The sequence below is a fragment of the Mustela nivalis genome (assembly GCF_964662115.1).
Source record: "Mustela nivalis genome assembly, chromosome: 2".
Classification (NCBI taxonomy): Eukaryota; Metazoa; Chordata; class Mammalia; order Carnivora; family Mustelidae; genus Mustela; species Mustela nivalis.
Window position 1 is genome coordinate 162,731,956 of NC_139021.1, and position 25,710 is coordinate 162,757,665.

A 25,710-nucleotide genomic window follows, 5' to 3' on the forward strand; every position below is an offset into this window, starting at 1 on the left:
CCCAATGCCTGGGTCTGCTCCTGACATTTGCCATTTCCAATGTGTGTAACATGAAGCAAGACATTTAAACACTTTGTGTCTCATCTTCCTGCTCTGTAAGGGAGACAAGAACATCCATCTCATGGTCGATAGAACCAACTACATAGCACATTTTAAGTGCTTGACAGCTATTTGTGTAATTAAAAGGAAGTGTAACCTTTCTGCTTATTTATGGGTGGACTATCTCTGGAAAGAAGAAATGAGAAATTGGGAACAGGCTGTCTCCAGGGAGGAGTACTGGGTGTCTGGGGACAAGAATGGGAGACTTTTTGCTATGCACTCCTCTGGCCAATGTGTTCATTTTCAAAACAAAACAGATAAAACTTATTTTTGAAAGAAATTATGGCTTGGGGCACCTGGGTGGCACCGATGGTTAAGCGTCCAACTCTTGGTTTTAGCTCCGGTCATGATCTCAGGATTGTGAGATAGAGCTCCCCCATCGGGCTCTGTGCTCAGTACAGAGTCTGCTTAAAACTCCCTTGCCTTCTACCCCTCCCCCCTCAAGTGAATAAATAAATCTTAAAAAAAAAAAAAAAAAAAAGCTATGGCTTTACTGGAATTTGACAGACAAACCACTACAATATCGCTGGAAGTAGGAAGCAGGAAGTACTTACAGGAGGTGTTGCACAGACCATTCTGAGGGGAAGGCCTTGTGAACTGCCTTAGGGGCCTCAGCATCCCTGACATCCAGAAAGTGGATGGAGCCCCCCGTGGTGCCCACGGCCGCAGAGAGGGAGGAAGGAGAGCAAGCCAGCACTGTTGCCTGTTTAAAATAACTCCAGATGCTTAACTTCACTGTGCCGGAACATGAAGCTTTACCACACATAAGAACCTACGGTTTATTTGAAAAGTCCTCTGAACGAGGAGCACAGCAAGTGTTGTATGGTATTACAAATTAGACATGCAGCATTCCTGAGCTAATCGACTGCACAAGTCACATGATTCTCTACATGTTATTCTTTTATCCTAACATTAGAATCACAAAAATATAAAGACATTTCTTGAGCCTTAAACCATGACTTCATTTTTATCCCCAAATGATTATGAAATGATTATACCAACCATAATGAAAAAACAAAATTTAAAATACATTCGTAGCATCTTTTGGACATAGTTACCGAATGTTAGTGATTTTTAAAAATCAGCATTCATCTGTTGGATAGTAGTAGACCCTGGGAGGCTGGTATGATGGAGGAAGACAAGAAAATAACCATATTACCACACTATGGAACCAAAGCCCTGCATCACAGATTCCCACTCATCTCACAATCACTTATGGAACATGATGTCTAGGAGAATACATTTGCTTTCATGACACTTAAGCAATCGGCCTCATTCTCTATAATCATACTTTGTAGGTTGTTTTGAGTAAAATCAAAGAACATTAGAAATAGAAAAGACCTTAAGAGATAATCATTTTTGTAGAAGAGAAAATGGAGGCCAAGAGAAGAAGAGCAATTTGCCTCAGGATCCTGTAGCTGATGATGAAGCTGAGAACTCAGGTGTCCAGCCTCATTAAAATGCATAGTTGCTCAACCAAGGAGGTTTTCATTTGATTTTCAAGATGAATTTTAAAGCCTGAGTCTTCAGTGGTATCTCATGCGCAACTGTAAACAAAATGGCAAGGGTCTTTTTTTTTTTTTTTTTAAACTGGAAGTCTTTAATGGGGTGTGTGTGTGTGTGTGTGTGTGTGTGTGTGTGTGTGTGTGTGTTTTCTCAAAATAATCTGTTGAAATTATCTTCTATTTCAGGGCAATAGTAGGCTAAGGCTAACCATGGACAGCAGTATCTGGAAGGGTCTTATGTACCTTAGCAAATACCATCAAGGGAAGCTGCTAGTGCCCAGATATCCTCCCATCATAGTACTGGGCCAAGTTCTCTGAAGCCTGCTGCCTGAAATGTTCATGAGGAACACAGTCCCAGGCATAGCAGGGAAATCTGGCCTCAGCATTGCTGGGTCAAGTGTACTTATCAATATCCCACAAGGCATCAGTCTTCTCCAGTAAGGAAAAACCAGCCATTATCCCCAACTCAGGCTGATCCACATGAGTATACCATGCCTGGTTTGGAGCTCAATGAAGGTTTGTCAAATTAAGTATGAAAGCTGTCTGAGCTTCACCCCTTCGCTCAGGTGAAGACAAGATCTCTGGTGCAGAAAGCAGACCTTCTCATGGTGCCTATCTCTCTCCTTAGCCAAGAAGAGCAAGGTTAAGTCCAGACTGTAGAAACTCTCGAGTGGGTTGTTAACCATTTGTATGTCTCTCGTCTGTGAAAGGAGGTGTGATCAGATGAGTTTTAAGACTTCTTATAGTTCTAGTAGTTCTAATAGAAATGAATACATAGGAGCTCTTGTCACCAGAGTATAAGAATTTTTATATTTACTTGTCAAGGTGAGTTTTATATATCCCATTGAACTGTGTATCTTTTGTGTCTTATAATTTTCTTATGTGAGGTATGAAGCTTCCTCTTGTTTTATAATTGAGATTTTAATTTTATAAAGGGAAAGGATTGTAACTTCCATACCTACTACCAAGATCCAAGATCCATACCTCATGTACAACTGTGTAATACAACAAATGATGACAATATAAGGGAGAAACAGCATTGCCATCATTTCTTGGTTCTTTCATGTTTTAATTTAAAGTATTATTTTATGTAAAATGTATTATGAACGTGGCAGAAATAATGGTATCACCCTTTGGCGAGTGTTGTGAACAACTGTGGTTTATTCCCCAGTATCCAAACACCTTCTTTCTGGAAAAATTTCTTGAATATCTACTGAGAAACCATCTCTCCTATTTTGGGAGTTCAGAGGAACAGATCTGACTCCCATTTTCAAGGCTGAGCTTAAGCCAATTAGCATTTCTCATTCCCCTGTCCACAGTGATTAGTTCAGAGATGTTATTAAGACATTAGAAGACATTTAGCTTGATGGAAAAGAGAAAATTCTTTTCTCTTCCTCTTCCCACTGGAGGAGGCTTTCTTCCCTGATGGTCTGACACCTGTGAGGTTGACACCTGTGGCATTTGGGTATCGTGAAAAGAAGCCTAAGATGAAACTAGAGACATAGAGAGAAAAACAAGATCCCTGGTAATATCATTTGAGTTGCTGGACTGAGTAACATCTGAGGCCAGACAAGTCCTATACTTTATAGCTGATTAAGCCAATAACCCCCACTTTTTTATTTTTGTCTCAAGCTGATTAGAGTGGCAATTTTCTTTCATTTCTAACTGACCTCCTTGAGGTTAGATGGGGCCATTTAATTAGTTATAGCCAAGGGGATGATTCATGTCTGAGGAAAAGCAACTAATTGCTAGTTCAAGACTCTCTGGCACTCCTTCCCTCTTAGGAGCTATTATTAGGTGGTGGTCCCTCCCTAAGCTTGGCTCCCTGGGAGAGGCATTCTGGAGCAGAGACGCTGCTACTGCACAATGAAGTTTTAGCACGAGTGAGCTATAAACCACTAGGACTTCGAAAATAGCTTCCCCCGCAGAAAAACATTCCTGTACTCCAACTCAGCACCTTATGTTCTACCCTCTGGGCTGTAGAATACATTTTATACACAAGAATTATTCTAAATATATAGGGTAAAAATGCAATAAGGCACTTGCAACAAGTATTTCCACAGACTTGACATGTAATTATGAAAACACAAATTGGATTAGAATTTAATATTTTAATCCGTTTATAAGGCACACTTACCGGGGTATTCAGATAAATCCTGCTGGCACAAGTACCATCTTCTGTATACCAAACACAAACTTCCCCTGAATGTGTGAGTGTCTATTAAAAAAAAAGAAAAAGAAAACTCAAAATGGAATATAAGACTCTGTTATGGAACCATGTTCTAAATCCCTTTACGGTATGTCAGTAACTCTGATGATTTAGTATAAAATTTCATTTCACTCATATGGATTATAATGACACTCACAACACTAGTACTTCTGATTTGAACAAAAAATAACTATTATCTTATTTTAAACTAGTATGTTTAATACAATTTAAGTAACATAATGACTACGATTAGAAAAGTAAAATAATTTTTTCCCATATAACATAATTGAGTTACTTGGAAATTGAACAGGATTATTGTTTAATGAATAAAGCTAGAAATAGGAAATTAGATGTGTATTTTTTTTAACTAACAGACTTTGTTTAAAAAAAAAAAAAAAGCAAATCATGGGGCTTGAATTCAAGACCCTAAGATCAAGAGTCTGGCATCAAGAGTCAGACACTTATCTTTTTTTTTTTTTAATTTTTTATTTTTTATAAACATATATTTTTATCCCCAGGGGTACAGGTCTGTGAATCACGAATCACCAGGTTTACACACTTCACAGCACTCACCAAAGCACATACCCTCCCCAATGTCTATAATCCCACCCCCTTCTCCCAACCTCCCTCCCCCCAGCAACCCTCAGTTTGTTTTGTGAGATTAAGAGTCACTTATGGTTTGTCTCCCTCCCAATTCCATCTTGTTTCATTGATTCTTCTTCTACCCACTTAAGCCCCCATGTTGCATCACCACTTCCTCATATCAGGGAGACCATATGATAGTTGTCTTTCTCCGCTTGACTTATTTCGCTAAGCATGATACGCTCTAGTTCCATCCATGTTGTCGCAAATGGCAAGATTTCATTTCTTTTGATGGCTGCATAGTATTCCATTGTGTATATATACCACATCTTCTTGATCCATTCATCTGTTGATGGACATCTAGGTTCTTTCCATAGTTTGGCTATTGTGGACATTGCTGCTATAAACATTCGGGTGCATGTGCCCCTTTGGATCACTACATTTGTATCTTTAGGGTAAATACCCAATAGTGCAATTGCTGGGTCATAGGGCAGTTCTATTTTCAACATTTTGAGGAACCTCCATGCTGTTTTCCAGAGTGGCTGCACCCAGACACTTATCTTTAAAAGGCGGGGGGCATCAGGATGGCTCAGTTCGTTAAGCAACTGCCTTCAGCTCAGGTCATGATCCTGGAGTCCTGGATCGAGTCCCATATCCAGTTCCCTGCTCAGCAGGGAGTCTGCTTCTCCTTCTGACCCTCACCCCTCTCATACTCTCTCTCTCTCAAATAAATAAATAAAATCTTAAGAAAAAATAAAAGTCAGACACTTAACTGATTGAGCCACCCAGATGACTCTAACAGACTTTGCTTTTAAGGGCAGTTTTAATATTAAAGAAAATTTGAGCAGAAACTAGAGAGTTGCCATACCCTCCCCCCTACATATACATACTATTTCCTTTATTTTGATCTTGCATTAGTGTGGTAAATTTATTGGAATTGATGAGCCAATATTGATTCATTGTTATTGATAAAGCCCATAGTTTACATTAAGATTCGTCCTTTGTGTTACCCATCCTATGGATATCCATTCTATGGTTTTGACAAGTGTGTGATATGTATCCACCATTACAGTATCATACCAATACACTGCCCTAAAAATTCTCTGTTCCATCACTGAGCCCCTGGTGACCCATACTATCTCCATAGTTTTTCTTTTTTCCAGAATATCATATAGAGGAAATCATACATCTTTCTCAAATTGGCTTCTTTCATTTAATGTAAATAAAGCTGTTCTATGTCTTTTCATAGCTTAATCGCTCATTTATTCTTAGTGCTGAATAATATTACATATATTCAGCACTATTACTTAGTGCTGAAATATATTATTAATAATATAGTATTGATATGCCACAGTTTATCCATTTACCTATTAAAGGATATCTTGGTTACTTCCAACTTTTGGCAATTATGAATAAAGCTGCTATAAATATTCATGTGAAGGTTTTTGTGTGGGCATAGGTTTTCAAATAATTTAAGTAAATAACAAGAAGCTTAGTTTCTGAATCATAAAGTAAGAATGTATTTAGTTTTGTGAGAAACTGCCAAACTTCCAAAGTGGCTGTATCATTTTGATTCCTATAGCCAATGAATGTTTCTGTTGCTTCGTATACTTGCTAGCACTTGATATTGCCAGTGTTTTAGATTTTAGACATTCTAATACGTGTGTGGTGTCATCTCATTTGCAATTCTCTAATGACGAATACTGTTAAACACCTTTTCATATACTTATTTGCCTTTGGTATATTTTCTGTGGCAAAGTGCTTGATCTTTCGCTCATTTTTTACTGCAGTTGGTTATTTTCTGATTGTTGAGTTTTAAGAGTTCTTTTTACATTTTGGAAACCAGTCCTTTATCAGATACAGGTTTTGCGAAGACTTTTCTCCCAGTCTGTGGCTTTTCTTTTCTTTCTTTTAAGGGTGTCTTTCCCAGAGTACAAGTTTTTTATTTTAATGAAGTCCAACTTACCAATTTTTCCTCTTGTGGATTAGGTTTTGTGTTGTATTGAGAAAGTCATTGCCAAACCCAAGATCACTTAGATCTTTTTCTCTATTTTTCATTTTACATTTAGGTCTATAATATTTAGGTCTATATCCCATTGTGAGTTAAGTTTTGAGAAAGGTATAAAGTCTGTGACTAGATGGTGATGATGATGGTGATGATGATGATTTTGCATGTGGATGTGCAGTTGCTCCTGCAATGATTTGGTGAAAAGACTAAGCCTTCTCAATCGAATTGCTTTTGCTCCTTTGCCAAAGGTCAGTTAACTATATTCATGTGGATCTCTTTCTACATCCTCTATTCTGTTCCATTCATCTATTTGTCTAGTCTTTCACCAGCACTATACTGACTTGATTACTGTGGCTTTGTAAATATTGAAATTGGGTAGTGTTAGCTTTATACTTTGTTCTTCAATATTGTACATGTTTTTTCTTTTATTATGTTATGTTAGTCACCATACAGTATATCATTAGTTTTTGATGTAGTGCTCCATGATTCATTGTTTGCATATAACACCCAGTGCTCCATGCAATCCGTGTCCTCCTTAATACCCATCACTGGGCTCACCCATCCTTCCACACCCCCCCACCTTCTAAAACCCTCAGATTGTTTCCTTCTCCTAATGTCCTCCATGCTATTTCTTATATCCCACAAATAAGTGAAACCATATGATAATTGACTTTCTCTGCTTGTTTTATTTCACCTAGCATAATCTTCTCCAGTCCCATCCATGTTGATGCAAAAGTTGGGTATTCATTCTTTCTGATGGTTGAGTAATATTTCATTATGTATATGGACCACATTTTCTTTATCCACACATCTGTTGAAGGGCATCTCAGCTCTTTCCACAGTTTGGCTATTGTGGACATTACTGCTCTGAACATTGGGGTGCATATGGCCCTTCTTTTCACTACATCTGTATATTTGGGGTAAATACCCAGTAGTTCAATTGCTGGGTCATAGGGTAGCTCTATTTTTAATTTTTTGAGGAAACTCCACACTGTTTTCCAAAGTGACTATACCAACTTGCACTCCCAACAACAGTTTAAGAGGGCTCCCTTTCTCCACAATGTCTCCAACATTTGTTGTTTCTTGCCTTGTCAATTTTTGCCATTCTAACTGGCATAAGGTAGTATCTCCATGTGGTTTTGATTTGAATTGCCCTGATGGTTAATGATAATGAACATTTTTTCATGTGTCTGTTAGCCATTTGTATGTCTTATTTGAAGAAGTGTCTGTTCATGTCTTCTGCCCAATTTTTTGACTAGATTATTATTGTATTTGTAATTCTGAGTCTTTTGCCTCTTCACATACATTTCAGAATCAGTTTATTGATATCTGTAAAATAACTTGCTAGGATTTTGACTGGTATTGCATTTCATTTTCATCCTCAGAGGGTCTGTACTACTCTGAAAGAGGGTAAACAGTAATTGTTTAATGAGTTTTGATAACTCATTGGCAATGAATGTGTTGAAAGATGTGACTTGAAAAACTTGGATGGTGAGTATAAACAGGATGGCTCCTAAGATTTCAATTGCTTTGACTGTTTTCAGACACTTAATATTATGAAGTCACAATACAATGATGTCATCTAACTGGGGAGTATATTTGATGATGGAAGTGGTTGGCATTTCTTCCACATCCTCAAGAACACCCTCTGCCTCCTATTTGTATAAGGTTGCACAAGATCTTCCAAAATCATTTTTAAAAATCCTACTGTGAGATAATAAAGTATTATTTACCATGCAGTATTCATTTCCAGGTGGGATAAAGTCAATTGCCTGAAATTTCCCATCACAAGCCTCTAGGACTTTTTCATAGGTCGGCTTCTCACCAGGAGTGTAAATATAAACAGATCCCTGTTAAATATACCAAAAAAAAAGAAAAGAAAGAAAGAAAAGATGTAATTGTTTTATATGCAGTTCAACAAGTATTTATTAAATGTCCACTGTGAGCAAGGCACTGTGTCGGAAATTAGAGATTAACTTAAGTAAGGCCCTGACCTTGGGAAGCTTAAAATCTTGATGCTTAATTTGTTTGTTTATCAATTCATTCATTTATCATTTAAAATAATCAATAAATGGGGCTTTCTTCTTTTCTCCAAATCCAAATACTTGGTTTTTAAGTTATAAAACACACACACACACAAAAATCTTTTCAGACTTCAAAAATAATGTCTATTTATACAAAAAACTTGGAAAGTGTGGAAAACCTGGAAAGTTGTGGAGACGAACTAAGTCATCACATACTAGACCATGGTGGGCATTGATACAAACTTTTAAATAAGCCTTTGAGGAAATTGTGGAGGTTTAGCTGAAGATGTTACTTCATGATTTTTTGTAATTCTCAGCTGCCAATTCACCTCAAAACAAAACAAAACAAAACAAAACTATCCTGTCAGTTGGGACTCTCTGCCAAGTAACTGTAATATGGTGTGAGCACACAAGTAGCAATAAGTCTGTTTTTAACTAACAGCAAGTTTTTCAAGTTTGAGTTAAGTGTGAGTATTTCTGTTCTTGTTTATCTAAAAAAATTCAACTTTGTAGAGTCTAAATTTGACAGATATTCACTGATTTTACCTTGTACTCATTCCTTCAACAAATATTGAATGAGACACTGCGCCAGGCATTGCTCTGGATCCTGGGCCTATATCGGAGGACAAAACAGACAAATATTCCCTGTCCTCATGGAGCTTACACTCTGCTGGGAAATTCAGACAAGGGACAAGCTATCTAAATAAACAGCAGTGATTCTAAGAATCAAAAAATAAAGCAGGTTAAGAGGATATGACATGGCAAAATAAGAACATGAAATTCTAAACCAGTTATCCAAGAAAGGCTTTACAGAGATGACTTAAAAGACTTGAAGGAAATGAGGAAAGAAAGGATCCATGTGGAGTCTATGGGAAGAACATTCCAGACAGAGAGAGTAGCCAGTGCACAGAGGGAGGAACGTGCTGGGTGAGTTAAAGAATACAGCGTGACAGGGCACCTGGGTGGCTCAGTGGGTTAAAGCCTCTGCCTTTGGCTCAGGTCATGATCCCAGGGTCCTCCTGGCATTGAGCCCTGCATCATTGGGCTCTCTGCTCAGCAGGGAGCCTGTTTCCTCTTCCCTTTCTGCCTGCTTCTCTGCCAACTTGTGATCTCTGTCTGTCAAATAAATAAATAAAATCTTACAAAAAAAAAAAATCTTACCAAAAAAAAAAAAAAAAAGAATACAGTATGATGGCTAGCATGCCCGGAGCAGGGTGAACAGAAAGCAGGGTAGGGGGAGATAAGGCCCAGGGGTAAGTAGAATCCACATTATGAAGGGAGTGTAAAGCATAGTGAAGATGCTGGCTCTTAGTTAGAATAACATGGGGAATCACTGGAAGCTTCTGAAAAGAAAATGGAAAAGTTGTTCTCACTTTGCCTGCTGTGTTGGGGATACAGTTTATTCCATCATGTACTGGGGAAAGTGTATTAAAGTCTCCCATTGAGATTACAACTTTGTTTCTCGTCATTTTGCCACATTTTGCTTCATATATTTTGGGACTATTTTACTTAGTACCTATATATATTAAGTGTTGATATGTTCCTACTGAATTTAATCTTTTAATATTTTTGAAATAAACCCATTTATCTTTAGTAATATTTTTTGCCAGAAAGTCTATTTTATCTGATATTTAATAAAGCTTTCTTTCTATTAATGTTTGCATGTTAGATCTTTTTCTGTCTTTTTACTTACTTTCAATTTTTAAATTTACTTTCAACATTACTGTACTTTTAAAATTTACTTTCAATCTTACTGTACACTTATGCTTTAGCTGTGTCACTTGTAAACAGTACATAACCGGGTTTTGCTTTTTTTTAATCCAGTATTGCAAACTTTGCCTTTTAACTACATCTATTATCTGTTTTACTTTTACTGTAATTACTAATATTTGAGTTTAAATATTACATTTTAATTTATGCTTCTGCTTTCTTATTTGTTTTCTTTTTCTTTTTCTCTCCTTTCTTACTCTGTTTCGGGTTGCTTTCTAAAAACATTCTGCTTTCCCCATCTATAGCGTAGACATTTCATCTACTGTTTCAGTTCTTTATTGGCTACCTTAGAAGTTACAATATGCATACTTAATTTATAAATACCACAAGGTTACTTAAAACCTTTATCTTCTGCCCAGGAAAAGTAAATAATGAACTTGAAACACTTGAATCCATTTACTCTTTCCCCTCAGTTTACATTATTTCTGTCTGGGATTTTAATTCAATGTTATTATTAAACCCAACCTCACATTATTTTTGCTGTTTTATACAGGCAGTGTTCATTTCTCCACACTACTATTCATTCCTGCAACACAATCTTCCAACTGGGATCCTTTTCCTTCTGACTGAAGTACATTCTTTAGAATTTTCTCTAGTAATGGTCGGTTGCTGACAAACTCTCAGTTTTGGAACATCGAAATTATCTTTTTTTCACCCCTATACTGAAAAGTAATCTCACTGGGTATAGAATTCCAGGTGGTAGTTACCTTATTTCATTCATTACATCAGCATACTTTTTCTATAAATGGACAGACAGTAAATATGTTAGGCTTTGTTGGCCACATGATCTCTCACAACTACTTAATTCTACCATTGTAGTGTGAAAGCAGCCAGAGACAATACATTAATGAATGGTGTGACTGTGTTCCAATAAAACTTGATTTATAAGAACAAGCAGCAGGCTGGTTTTGGCCTACAGGGCCATAGTTTGCTGATGCCTTCTGCTCTACATGGAAGGTAGCATTCCATTATTTCTTACTTACATTATGTCACAAAGGAGTCAGTTGTTAGTCTAATTGAAATTCCTTTGAAATAATCTGTTTTTCTTTCTGATTATTTTTAAGATTTTCTGTCTTTCATTTTCAACAGTTTCACCTTGTTAAATCTAAGTGTGTTTAACTTTTTAGGTATTCCGCTTGAGATTCACTGGACCTCTTGAATCTGTAAATTCGTGTTTTTAATCAGTTCTGGAAAATCTCTCTTTAAATATTGTCTATACCTCACTCTCTCTCCAGTCTGGGATTCTAATCAAACATACACTGTACCCTCCCTTCTGTATATCCTACCCTCCTGTGTATCTGGGCTATATTCTAGATAACTTCTTTTGATCTATCTCCAATTCACTAATTCTCTCTTTGGCTGTGTCCAATCTTCTGTCAGACATATTAATTTAATTTTTACTTTTTCAGTATATTTTCTCTTTTAGAAGTCCTATTTTAGTCTTTCTCCCTTACGTTATGTTACATTTTTTTGTTGATTCCTGTTCATTATAGGTATTCTAGGATTTTCATTTATTTGTTATTTATTAAAACACAGTTAGCCAGTTGTTCTAACTTCAGGTATTTACCAGCAAATGATATCTTTCCATAGTTAAATTTAAGTTTCCTTTAGGCAGAAAATCATTGATCTTTCCTTATAATCCATCTAAAGTCACTGCTTAACAATATAAACTACTGTTGACCCTGACTTTTGAGAGTCATTCCATTAATTAGGAGTCTAACAATATAATTGAGATGGACATTTCATTTTATTCTGCATTTATTCCCCTTCCCTTCTTCTTTTACAGAACCCATATTTTCCTTAGAAAACCATCCATGACCCCAATCTCAGTCAATGTTTGGTTGGGTTGACTCTATACAGGGTTCAAGTGTAGACATGTGACACAGGCCTGGCCAATGACAGCTTAGAATCCTCCTGGACATAGTAATTGCCACAGGGGTAGAGAGGTGACCAAGTAAGTACAATGAATCTAAATTCCAGGACATTTTTTCATGGTGTCTTTCCACTAGGGTCACCACCAGGGTAGAAATATAAACTAGAGTTGCAGGAGGCTCTCTGCACACCTTCCAGGAGAATCTTCATGAGAAGGGTGACAGCAGAGAGAAAACAGAACCAAGAGATGGTCACAAAAAAATGTCAGGAGCCACTAGATTCAGATTAACTCCTTGCCCTTTTACTTACATGCACAAAAAAAAAAAAAAAAAAAAAAAAAAAAAAAAAAGAATAAACACAACACTTTTTGTTATTTAGGTCTTTTACGTTAGGTATTTTTCATTTGTAACTAAGAGTCCTGAATAGTAGAGTATCACTATGAAGCACTATGCCCTTCATTCCCATAGTGCAATGATAATAATATTTGAAAACTGTATATCAAGAAATCACCATCTGGGGCACCTGGGTGGCTCAGTGGGTTAAGCCTCTGCCTTTGGCTCAGGTCATGGTCTCAGAGTCCTGGGATCAAGACCCGCATCAGGTTCTCTGTCCAGAGGAGAGCCTGCTTCCCCCCCCCATCTCTCTGCCTGTCTCTCTGCCTCCTTGTGATCTGTCAAATAAATAAATAAATATCTTTAAAAAAAAAAAAAGGAAAAAAGAAATCACCATCTAGCATACCTTGTCTGTTTGAATCAGCAACATGCGGTAATTTGGAGAAAACATCATATGTACCACAGGATCTTCAATCTCTAGAAAATCCTCTACTTTGTAAGTTAAATCTTTAATAATAAAAGAATACACAAAGCCATCCTAGAGACCAAAAACAATGAGATAAACAAAGAAAATCAGTCTCAGTCAATGCAGAGTATAATTTCCATGTCAAATGAGCTAAGACTTATTGACTACCATCCATAGTTTATTTTTGGAATCATCTTCAATGTTTACATTATCTAAAATGCCTAGTCTTATCTCTATTAGGCAACTTTTAACCACCCTTCCTGGCCAAGTTTCAATTTTATCTCTTCTGTGACACAAAATTTTTTTTTCTTCACCTTTATATTTTTATTTAACATAGAATTTCAAGATTATTCTATTTTTGTGACACAAAATTTTGTGGCTAAAATTTATGGATCTCTACTTTCTTTGAACTTCCCTAACATTTATATTTTAATTCCCAAGTAATGCCTTTAATAAAGTTAGAAATTTTTTTTATTAGTTTCAAAGGTAGAATTTAGTGATTCATCAGTTGCATATAACACCTGGTGCTCATTACCTCAAGTGCTCTCCTTAATGCCCATTACCCACATATCACTTTTACCCCAAAAACCTCCCCTCCAGCAACCCTCAGTTTGTTTCCTAGAGTTCAGTGTCTCTTATGGTTTGCCTTCTTCTCCATTTTCATCTTATTTTTCTTTCCCTTCCCCATGTTCATCTGTTTTGTTTCTTAAGTTCCACATAAAAGTGAAATCATATGGTATTTGTCATTCTCTAATTTTGCTTAGCATAATACCCTCTAGTTCCATCCACCTAGCGTCTATCTTTTTACCACTTTCTTCATTATACAGGAGGTAGGGCGAATGAAGCAGTTCATTATGTGGCTTATATATAGCAGTCTCCTTACTTCAAGGAATACTGGCCTTAATGTATATTATTTAATCTTTATTATATGTCTTCCTTTTCTCCCCAAATGACCCAAAGGTAGGGAGTGTGCTGTTTATTCCTTTTATATCCTCCTTTTGTATTTCTTTAATAGTGCTAGAAGGAGGGCAAGTATCTAGTAAAAATCAGCTGGTTGGCCATAAACAAATTTAGGCTCATTTAACTCTTCTCAAGAAGAATTTGAATAGTTTTCACAGTAGTGAAGAAGCTTTGGACAAATTAATCCATCATTTCTAGATTGGACCCCACTGTAACTAAAGTATATGCATTAGTGAGGTGGCTGGGTTCACATACTTGGGACCTGGCGGATAAAACATGCAAGGTGCTTTCTCCAAACTCATCATCATTCTCCATTTCTTATAGAGTAGATGCTCAAACCATTCCTTTAAACTAGTTGTTTGGGTTTTTAAAATTTTGTTATCATATATTTATTATAATATTTTATATTTATAATTATTGTAAATTATAATTATTTTATTTCTAACTTGATTTATTTAATTTAATTAATTCGTTTATTTAATAATTATTTTATTAAATATTTAATAATTAATAAAATTAACTATTTAATCAATATAATTTATTTTAATTTAAATTATAATGGTATATAATTATTATATTAATTACAAAATTAAGAAATAATTATAATTTATTATTCATTTATTAATTTAATTTTAAATTTTAAAGATTATTTGTTTGACAGAGAGAGATCACAAGTGGGCAGAGAGGCAGGCAGAAAGAGGGGGAAGTCAGCTCCCTGCTAAGCAGAGAGCCTGATGTGGAGCTGGATCCTAGGACCCTGGGATCATGACCTGAGCTAAAGACAGAGGCTTAACCCACTGAGCCACCCAGGTGCCCCATTAATTTTATTTTTTAAGTAATCTCTATCCTCAATGTGGGGCTCGAACTCACAACCCCAATGCAAGAGTCACATGCTCTACTGACTGAGTCAGCCAGACCTCCCTAAACTAGGTTTGAAAAAATGTTAAGGGTGAGGGGCACCTGGGTGGCTCAGTTTGTTTAGCGCCTGACTCTTGATTTTAGCTCAGGTCATGGTCTCAGGGTCATAAGATGGAGCCCTGTGTTGGGTTCTGTGGTGAGCATACAGCCTGCTTAAGATTCTCTCTCTCCTTCTCCCTTCTGCCCCTCCCTATGGCTCTGTCTCTGAAAATAAATAAATAAATAAATAAATAAATAAATGAAAATAAAAGTAAAAAATGCCAAGGGTGACTTTGAGAAGGACAAGAGTCATAAAAGGCCATAAATGCAAACTAAATGTAGGAAGTATGGTGGCAGTGGCGGGGAGGGGGGCAAGATGATGGTCGATGATGGTCTGTTGCAAGACTGCAGCGGAGGGGGATGGATTACCAGCTGAGAGTCTTGGGACATCTACAGGTAGACCTGAGATTTTAGTGTGGGTGAGCTCCAAACCTTAGCATTGCTACAATACCTTGTAAAAGCATTGTAGTCTGACCCCTTTTCATACTTAACTGAGACTGTATGCTCTAATAAATGAGAGCAAAGACTTTGGAGTTTACACAGCTGGGTTCAAGCCTCAGTGACTCCATTTACTGGATGGTGAACTCTGTAAGGCTTGGCTCCTTCCTCTGTATAAGGAAGATGTCAATATTCGTACTGATAGTGTCATTATGAGAACTGATAAGATAATACGAGCAAAGCACCTAGCATGGTGCCTGGTACAAAGTAAGGACTAAATAAATGAAGGCCATTAATGCTAATTCTAGTATTAACAATAACAGTATAATACAGGTAAGCTAAATGAGTATGCACAAGCGGTTAAGTGAAGCTTAGACAAAAGGTTCTATTTGTGTCTGACAACCTAATATATTAAGTGTACAAACAGGCATGGCGTTGGGTATTCTGAGGTTCCAGAGTTTTTAATTCTATTTTTTATTTTTTGCAATTGTCTAGATATATGGCAGTCCATTATACTGTTCTTTCTTTTACATACATTTGAAAAATTCTTCATATAAAAAGTTTTATAATAGTATCCAAAAAGAAAACAATAAGCTGACAGAACCTGACATCCCAAATTGTGACGCATAATAATAAGTAACAGCAAATGAAAATTGTATATATTCTTTAAAGCAATTAATTTTGAAGACAAAAATACATTACAATTCCAGAAATCAGCATGCCTCCCTTCTGATATACCATGGTGACTGGACTGATAAGATTTCTTCCCTCTTTTGGAAAAGAAAAGCAAGGTAAAACAGGTGACACATAATTAAAAGTGCAATACAAAGTAACTAATCTCTTTGCTTTCCTAGGACTATTCATTTCTTTGTAACACTTTCCAAAAATCAACTTCCTATCAGAATATGTGCTATCAAAAAAAAAAAAAAGAATATGTGCTATCATGCCTTCCAAACAATGAATAATAAAACTGTTCAGCATTGATTACTAATGTAAATCACATGAGTTTTTTAAAGTTCTGTATCATCAGATCCATGTAACTAACATTACAGAATTATATAGCTAATATATTTTCTTATTTTAGGAAAGCATTGTCAGAGATTTTAAGACGCCAGGAAAAAATAAACCAAACCAAACTTGTTGTCAAGCTGCATACTTAAGATTTATACTATACATTTTATGTATGTAAATTCCAACCTCAATAAATAAATAAAAATGGATAAAAATAAAGTAAAAAGAAAAAATGTTCTATAAGAATAATCATTATTAATAAAATATTGTCCCTGGGGAAGAAGAACAAAAGAGTAATAACTTTTATGTAGCTAAACCATAAGAACTACAAGATCAAAAGCTCAGAGAGCAACCATCAAATTATTTGCTTACTATATACTACGTGCTTGGCATCATGCCAGATGCTCAGAAGCATACTGTCCTTTCCTTCAAAAACTATTTACCTCCCAGAAGTTCCTTCCTTTCCAATCCAAGTACCACTAGAGTCCAGGTTCTTATGACTCAAGGCCTAGTCTAGGAGCCTGATGCTTATAGCCAGCCACCTGCTTCTAGGGTCATCCTTTCTTGAATGATGGCTAAAGTAATCTGCCCATACACAATTCCATTTGGGGTACATGTCCATTCAGGAGTTTTTTTTTATGTCTGCCACTGTCAGCTGAATTGGGTATAAACATCTGAGCTGGACATTCAAGGTCAGACGTGGTATGTATGTCCCTTTGTTTCCTACTACCCTATGTAACACTCAATGCTCCAGACAGACTGGACACTTCTTGTGTCTCAACCTTCTCCAGTTTTTCTTGTCTCTGCAGACACCATTGACTGAAACTCTACCTACCCTCATCTGCCTGTGAACCCATCCTGCAAAGGCCATTTCAAATGCCATCTTCAAAATGACTTAACCTGGCCTGTTTCCCTCATTTGAATTCCCACAGAACTTTGTTCAGTTTCCCTTGAATAAAATGATCTTAATCTACCTGGCTATAATTATCTACTTGTTTAATTCTCTTTAATAAAAATAAATCCCTCGAGGGTGAAAATTATAAGATCACGTATTTGCCATTCACGTCACCTCTGAGGAACCTTGATTAGTGTCTTCCACATTGTAGAGGTTAGACAGATAATTACACTAAAACATTTATAATGTACCATGAAAATTATTAGGAATAGTATAGAAGAAGGAAATAGTAAACAATATAAGACTATACATGAATAAGTCCTAAATTGTGTATAATCTATTACAGATGTGACAGCAGCTTGGAAATGAGAAACATTGCTTTAGAATTCATTTTACAAAAGACATATAGGCACTAATTTACTCTGTAGCTGTCTCTGGGATTAAACTGTGGAGCCCAAGGATGAGTAACACAGTTCTTAACTTCAAAGAATTAATACCTGGTGGGAAAGACAGACATGCACACAGGAAATTGTGACATCAAAGGCTGAGGCTGTAAGGAGGAAGTGAGTCTAATGGAATCCCACACAGGGGCACCGAAATTTGCCCTAAGGTTAGGATGGCACTGTGGATGCAAGATTAGAGAGAACTTAGCCTGGAGGGTATAAGTGACAGTAAAGTGAAGCCATGGTGGGGGCAGGAAAGTCAAACCTAATGGCCCCATTGAAGTCATAACCAGGGAATGGGAGCAGGAGTAGATGAGGGGCACTGTCCTGGAGAAAACTTGCTGTAGAAGGTGGCATTGAGGTAGAAGCATAAGGATTCAGAGAGAAAACTGGCAAGAGAGTGAGCTAGGAGGCAGGTCTGTGAAATGACAAGAAGAAATGACTGGCTAGATCAGAAAACTCATCCTGGGGAGTAGAAAGAATATGAATAGAGCAGGTGGGAACAAATTAGAGAGGGCTTGGAATCAAGGCAGAGCACTCCTTGAATTGCAATGAGATGCCTGTTTGCAAATGAGATGCCTGTTTTGGGTTACTATAGATTAAGGCCAATGAGGTCAGTCCTAAGGTTGGTGCAGAAATCAAACTGTGAAATAATAAAGGAACTGGAATGGAGAGGACATTGGACAGATTGGGGAGCTTTCCCTGTAAGGTTTCCTTCTCAAAAGGTCTACACCTAAGCCCTACTGAGTGGACATTAGCTTCTGTGACTAAGGCCCAACCCTGGCCACAGCTGATGGGACCAGGAATGGACACCAGATCTAAGGAAAATAGATCAAACTCTAACCATGTTTCTAACCAAGGAACAGAGAGGTAATTTTTAAGATGGCAGTTAAAAAAAAGTCACTGTGAAAAAAGGCCCTGAGAAAGGTGGAGGTTAGGAAAGGGCATAATTTGCCGACTAAACAGAACAGGCTTATGTATGGGAAACGATACAGCATAGGAGCTAAGAACTTGGACTCTGAAGTCTTACTGTCTGGGTTTAGGAGTCAGCTTTACAGTTTACTAGTTATGTGAATTGGGGCATTTTTTTCTTATTCTCTCAGTGCATCCATTTTTTCCCACCTGTCTCATGGAAATGAAAACATATCTTTCTATAAAGTGTTTTGAGGATTACATGAAATATACATACAGAGTACAGGAGAATGCCTAGAGCATAGAATAGTCAATAAACACTAGCTATGAGGAACACCCACAGGACTTGTAACTAACTGTGGGATAGAGGAAAGAAAGAATCAAAGATGGCTCTAAGAAGGAGAAAAATAGGGAACAAAGAGCTATCTTCAAGTGTAAAACGATCACCAGTGGCTACACTTCTAGGAATAATGAAGTAAAGCAGTTTCTCACCCTTTGGTACTGTGTCTTCTATCTTATTAAGTACAGTCACCTTCAAGGTTTCTCCATTAATCATTAAAAGATGACCCTCTTCACAGCCAACATATATGTCACTTGTTGGAGTCCAGCAATGCATAGATGGGTGAAGCAAAGGATATAGATCATCTTTAGGCTTCAGAGAAAGATAAGAAACCTTGTGTTAAGACAGCATACATGGTTTAAGAGCCAGAGAAATACCTAAGAGAGTAACTTCCAAAAAGAAATAAATGAATATGGACCTATATACATTCATTGGTCCTGCCATTTGCCAAGATCTAAGAGAGCTTATCCTTCCTTTCTCCATTTATCTCTCTATATTTTAACTCACTAAGAATATATAAGATAGTCTTGTCAGCACATTTGGAGTTCTAGTGTCACAGATTTTCATGAAAATTCTGAGTAGCAACATCTACAATGTTTCTTGGTAGAGTTTTTTGGTGTCTTGAGTCTAAGGAAGTCATTGTCTAGCTAAAATCACCCTTTTTGAGGAAGATTTTTGTCAACATTTCATCCTCCTGATTCTGCGTGGCGGTGGGAGAGGGTGGATATTATTTTTCTTCTTTTATTTTTTTTTTCAAGATTTCATTTATTTATTTGACACAGAGAGAGAGAGATCACAAGTAAGTAGAGAGGCAGGCAGAGGGAAAGGGGGAAGCAGGCTCCCTGCCGAGCAGAGAGCCTAATGCAGGGCTCGATCCCAGGCTTTAACCCACTGAGCCACCCAGGTGCCCTGGATATGATTTTTCTGGAGTGGTTATGGAGAGATTGGCCTAGATCCTTTGGTTAGTTAGCTTTTATGGGAAATGAGAAGAGGACACTCGTCTGATTCTGGGGGCCTTTCTAATGGGGTTCATGAAACATCCTCTGTGGTTTTGATATCATGGAAAACTCAAGGAGAAATGCAGAAAATCTATGCAATGTACCTCAAAGAAGTTGGCTTTGGGGAGTAAAAATAACATGGACAAGGATCTAAAGCAAACTTTTCTTGTAAAGGAAAAGGCAGTGAATATTTTAGGCTTTGTGGACCACATAGGTCTCTGTCACATGTCCCTATTATATTTTTAAACACCTCTGTAAAAAGTATACAAGAACATTCTTAGCTTGGGGCCAAACAAAAGCCTGTCATGGTTTGTCTCAGCCTTAGACTGTAATACTTCAGTGGTACGTCCCCTGCAGTCTTAAATACTCATGTCTTGCAGGGGAGGACCCCCTTTGTCAGCATGGAGCAGGACTCCTTTTAAGTACAGGCCTACCTGTTCTCCTTCCTGGAGGTCAAGGCAGCTGTGGCAGCTTTTTAGGGCATTTGCTCCCCACAGCACTGATTAAAATTCTGAATTCAGGATATCATAATAATAGCACTTCTTCCTTTTTAGTTAAACAAGTCAAATGTACTAGTTTACTTATTTTATATTGAGAACATAGCATTTAGAACCATCTGAGCTTTTTGTTATGCTATAGCATTATTTAGAATTACATTAGCTATAACATAATGCTTTGCTTTCTTTAGGATCCTTATACCCACTGGAACAGAAAACATCTTTAATAAGTTATTGGCCAAATTAACAGAATTTTTAAGTCCCCTGAGAGCTCCATGTTTATTGCATTCTTTTGTTGACCCTTTCATTCACCTAACAAATATTTATTGGACACTTACTACATTCTAGTCACTGTTCTAGGCACAGGGATGTAGCAGTGAACAAAACAGACCAAAAAAAAAAAAAAAAAAATCCCTGCCCTTATGGGGCTTACATCCTGTTGAGGGCAAACAGAATAAAAATAAGTTAAGAAGTTAAATATAGGGGTGCCTGAGTGGCTCAGTCATTAAGCATCAACCTTCAGCTCAGGTCATGATCCCAAGGTCCTGGGATCAAGCTCTGCATCCAGCCCCTGGTCTGTGGGGAGCCTGCTTCTCTCTCTCCTACTCCCCCTGCTTGTGTTCCCTCTCTCCCTGTGTGTCTGTCAAATAAATAAATAAAATATTTTTTTAAAAAGAAGTTAAATATGTAGAAGATCATATGCTGAAAATCACTATGGAAAAAAATAAACCAGAAGTTGGGGAATACTGCAAATATATATAAACAATCATTTTTCAATTAAAAACTCCTCAATATATGCAAGCCATCTTTCTAATAAATACTCAATAATTTAAATAATGTATTATATACTATTCATTTAGGACTGGTTTGTAGATTCAAGGTAAAGCAGGTATGGTGCTGCCAAAGTAACCATTTCTACTAGATTCTCAGCAAATATAAACTTGTTATGTAACTTATATTTAAACAAATATTTATTGGATGTTGGTTATATATCAGGCATTGTGTAACATCTTAAGTGATCCCTCTTCTCAATAGGATAATCACTTGTTGAAGGAAAAGAAGTATGAACAAATAACAGAATCAGAAAACATGGTAGATCATAGTAGAGGGGTGTTAAGTATTATGGGAGCATTGATGAGAAAGCACTAGGTTCTTGGTGGCATGAAGAAAGGGTGGAGAGAGAATTACCATTTGGAATGGACGCTGAAATATGACTAAGGCAAAAATCATATACAGCAGCCATCACCATGATAATTCTTTTAAAGGATATATTAACTTTGGTCAATGATTGACATACTTCACGCCCTGGTAGTCTTGGATTGTTAGAAAACAAATACTTGATTAATAATCTGGCCACCCTATGGGCCAAGAAAGGGGGACAAAACAACCCAAGAGGATTAAACTACTGCTGATTAATAACATTTTTGTGGTATCTAATTGAGATTTGACTCACAGGGAAGTTACTCACTGGATGCCATTATTTAAAAGTTTCTTGGGCTGTCTTGATGACATCTAACCTTAGATTATATATCACAAGGGGACAGATTCTTACATTATGGCAACAGATTCAAAAATCTTTTTAAAAACACACATATCTGGTTCTCACACCAGTGGACCTATGTGTATGCAACAGAAGGTGAAGATTTAAAATTTGGACTTTTCTGGCTATATAATGTTAAACTGGTATTGTGTTTGACTTTTCTTATTTTAAGATAAACATGGGCTTATCTTTCTATTACTCTCTTTCATCAATAAATATGTTCTATTGGGCTATTTAAAAATGAAAGTGATACAATATGGATTATGTGAGCAGAAGCAATAATTTTTAACTCTAAAAATTCTAAAACTTTTAAAAGAAAAATGTGCCAAGAGTATTTAAACATATTTGTTGATAACACCACCTTGCTTAGCTATCCGGACTCATAAATCAAACATTCTGATCACTTGAAGACTGAACATGAAAAATTAGAATCCAATTTAATATTATTGCTTTAAAAAAATGTAAGTATCCAAATATGCTTCAACATATTTCAGTTTATAAAAGAAATTCCTATTTAGTGACTTCTGTTAAAAAACAAAAAGGTAGATGGAAAAAGAAAACCGTACACTTGAGATCAAATTCATTATCTTGGATCTAGTTTTTCCCCAGATAACATCTGCCTTTGATTTCCCCCATGCTACTGCTAGATACTGTTTCACTTGCCTTAAATAAATTGTATAATGTGATGCAGGCCTATTTAAAGGCGTATAATGTGCCTTTATAGTGTTAGCTAAGAGAGACATAATGGGAGTATTTAATGTTTGTAGTCTTGTGAAAGTCCACGGCCTGTCAATTTTTAAGACTCTTATATGCATTAGTTTATTACTGATTTCTTTGCCATTCATTGATACCCAGGTCACAAGAAATGTCATTCAAAGGAACAGAATCAAGATATTTGAGATTTTTGGTTATGCTTTCACTAACTGTACAGACATTAATCAGTATTTTAGCCATTTTTTTCACCTTACTTATCTATAAGGTAAAAAATAAATATTGGAAAAATTAATTTCTAATGTAAATGTAAACTATATGGCTTTATTAACATTCCCCATGTGATTTTAAAATGTAGAACTTTAGCATTAAATTTCTGTTTTCAGAAAAAGATTAAAATGCACTGAGTACCAAAAATCCTAGGAAACAAAGATGTTTGTCTATTATGAGCATTTAAAAAAATGCTTACTCCACATTCAAGTATTTAAGGAAGGCATTTCATAGCATTTTTCAAATGACAAAGACAGATGACTGAATTTTACACATTTTAGGTGGGGTTCATCCTGTTGTGCAAATTGTGAAAGATGAGGGTGCCTACGAAATTTATGGCGAAGAAAAGATTTTAGATAGTTGAAAATGTGGGTTCCTAGGCATCAAAGACTAAACATAGAAGCATTTTTTTTCAAGTTGCAAACCTTGATGGCTGATCTATTTGTATTTACTTTGCTGCCCCATTGTGGCTGAGTTTGGTTGTATTTCTAAGGCTGCGATTTGTGCTATGAAAAGGATTCAGTCATTTTCTGTATTAAAAAAGTGAACAATGATCATCCTTTAGAGCTTTAGAGGAAATACTAAGAGCATACACAACCTAATCTCTTGCCTCTCAGAAATTTTAAACAAATTAATTACAACACTGAGTTATTTTTAACATTTATGGCTTAACTCTCTGCAGTGGCCAAAATATTTGGGAGCTTCTAATTCCTTTATCCTTGGCTTAGAGTTTTAACACAAATATTAGCGTAACATAAGTTCAGGAGGCTCAGCAGAATCAAGCTCCTGTTTCCCAAAGGACCTTCATGTGCTATCTCTGCTCCCTGCCTACCCCTTGCACTGCACCTGCACCCACTCCATCTCATTTACTTTTCTGCAGCCCCCACAGGTTTTCTTAGCTCCTCAAGCCTACAGATTTATTTTCTTTCCCTCAGGGCCTTTGCATATACAGCACCCTCTGCCTGACCACTCTTGACTGGTTTGTAGCACTGAGCTTCCTTGTCCTTTAAATCTTGATAAATATGTTGAATGAATGAGTGTATAGCTGTTAATAAACTCCCACTGAAACTTTCTTCCACTATTTTCCAAGGCCGCCTTCTCTCCTGGATTTTTTCCTACTTGTGTGTTCCTTGTCAGAGCTGTCTTCTAACTCTCGATTCTTAGCAAATCAGTTTCCTCTCTGGCTCTCTCCCTTGACATCCTTAGTCTTTTTTCTATCATCCCTCTCCCATTCCAGTGCTCCACTAACCCCTCTGGGTTAATGATTCTGCTGGCATCAGAGTCTCCAGGCCTACCTTCTCCATCCCAGCAATAGGTCTGCTTGCCCAATTTCCACCTGGCATCTATGCCCTCCCAGCACCCCAAATTCAATATGTCTAAAGCTGAAATCAGGTCTGGGCCCCTTCTTTCTGTTATCATTGCCATTCTTCCAGTTAACCAAACTCAAAACTTCAAAGCCCTCATTTCTTATCATTGCTAAGGCTAATCTGTATTGAAAACCAGGATGATCCTCTCTATCCCGCATGTCTCACGGGATGGTTATGAGAATCAAATAAGCAAACAGGAAGAGGTGCCAGGTAATTACCCTGAAAGTTTCTGCCTCTTCTCCTACTAGCCCAGCAATGGCTGACAGTGGGAGCACAGGTCCATAGATAAGATCCTTGGGCAATGAGGTGGGGAAAATTACATCTGTTTCATTACAAAATGACCCATCTTCCATAGGAAGTTTTACTGACCTTTAAAAAAAGAGAAATCAGAATAATCAGATTAACAAAAACGAGTCACGGATGTAACTACTACATATTGGTGATAAATAAGGTGGGAAGGTATTAAAACTTATTAAAAACAAGCAAACAAACCAGTTAAACACCAAAAAATAGATATAAAAATATATATCACAAAAGGACAATAGTGCAGTTATAAATTAAGTACATAGGAATTTTCCAAAATTTCCAAAGTTAAAATCTAAAGCAGGAACTATACATTTGAACACTGGCAGGACCAGGCAAATGAGCTGTGGCCAGGTGGGGGACTGTGGCAAATGGGAAAGTACGTTCCCTCCTAAAGGTGGTAGAGGCACCACTCGGTTCCAACTAAGAGGGTTTGTTGAGAATTCTGGTTCCAAAATTTCAAGAATCTATCATAATCTGGATATTCATGAGAAATCTCTCAAATACTAAAATTTGCAATTAGTTCAAATAAAAATCAATGTGAGCCAAAATAAACCTATAGATCTTCCTAGGTTTATGATGGGGTTATGTCCCAATTAAGGCTTGAGTGTTTTCTAATCCTGCTTGCTTTCTGAACAAGGACAGTCCACTTACTTTGCCTCTCATTTCAGTCGCTTATAGAAAAATCACAACTCATCATTCAGAACTAGAGGAGAATATTTAAGGCAAGCAAAAGGAGAGAATGCCAAGATAAATTATTTGCCCACCTGGCAAGGATATGATAGAGACATTACCCATTTTATCAGTGTCTCTGCCTAAAGACAGATTTGACAACTCGCTGGGTTCTTATAAAAAAGAAATTGAGACATGAAGAGTACTGAACACAAAGATGTGTCTTTTTTAGGGCTCTCCAGTTAAACAACTTCAAATTTTTCTTAAGAAGGCAACTTTTGAAAAATTGCGATTTCAAGAATATACATGTCCAATATCAAATTAGTCTTTAACATGGTGGAATATATTGGGAATAGTAGGTTTAGAGGCACCTTGAGTCTTTGAACTCTCCTTAAAAAACACACCATTATCATCAATCACCATGGCACTGGTCATAAATTTTCTTTTTGACCCAGTGCTATTTAAACAGGTAACTCCCAGGACGCCACCATATGCAATTGCCCTCTGTTTATAGATTATGTGGCTGAAG

The 25,710-nt window shown here is 36.8% G+C and overlaps 1 protein-coding gene across 6 annotated transcripts in view; it reads right to left on the reverse strand.

The window, feature by feature from the left end:
• The window catches only part of CFAP43 (cilia and flagella associated protein 43), a 104,672-nt gene that overhangs the window by 68,607 nt on the left and 10,355 nt on the right, over positions 1-25,710 (reverse strand). For 5 of the 6 annotated variants that reach the window (XM_082722599.1, XM_082722597.1, XM_082722598.1 and 2 more), the window contains exons 5-11: positions 24,425-24,575; positions 18,976-19,135; positions 15,925-15,992; positions 12,808-12,939; positions 8,137-8,253; positions 3,742-3,822; positions 654-802 (exon numbers count right to left, since the gene is read on the reverse strand). In XM_082722599.1, coding sequence (XP_082578725.1) covers positions 654-802; positions 3,742-3,822; positions 8,137-8,253; positions 12,808-12,939; positions 15,925-15,992; positions 18,976-19,135; positions 24,425-24,575 — 858 coding nt within the window. The remainder of the gene's footprint in view (positions 1-653; positions 803-3,741; positions 3,823-8,136; positions 8,254-12,807; positions 12,940-15,924; positions 15,993-18,975; positions 19,136-24,424; positions 24,576-25,710) is intronic. The other variant, XM_082722596.1, reaches the window with a different exon arrangement.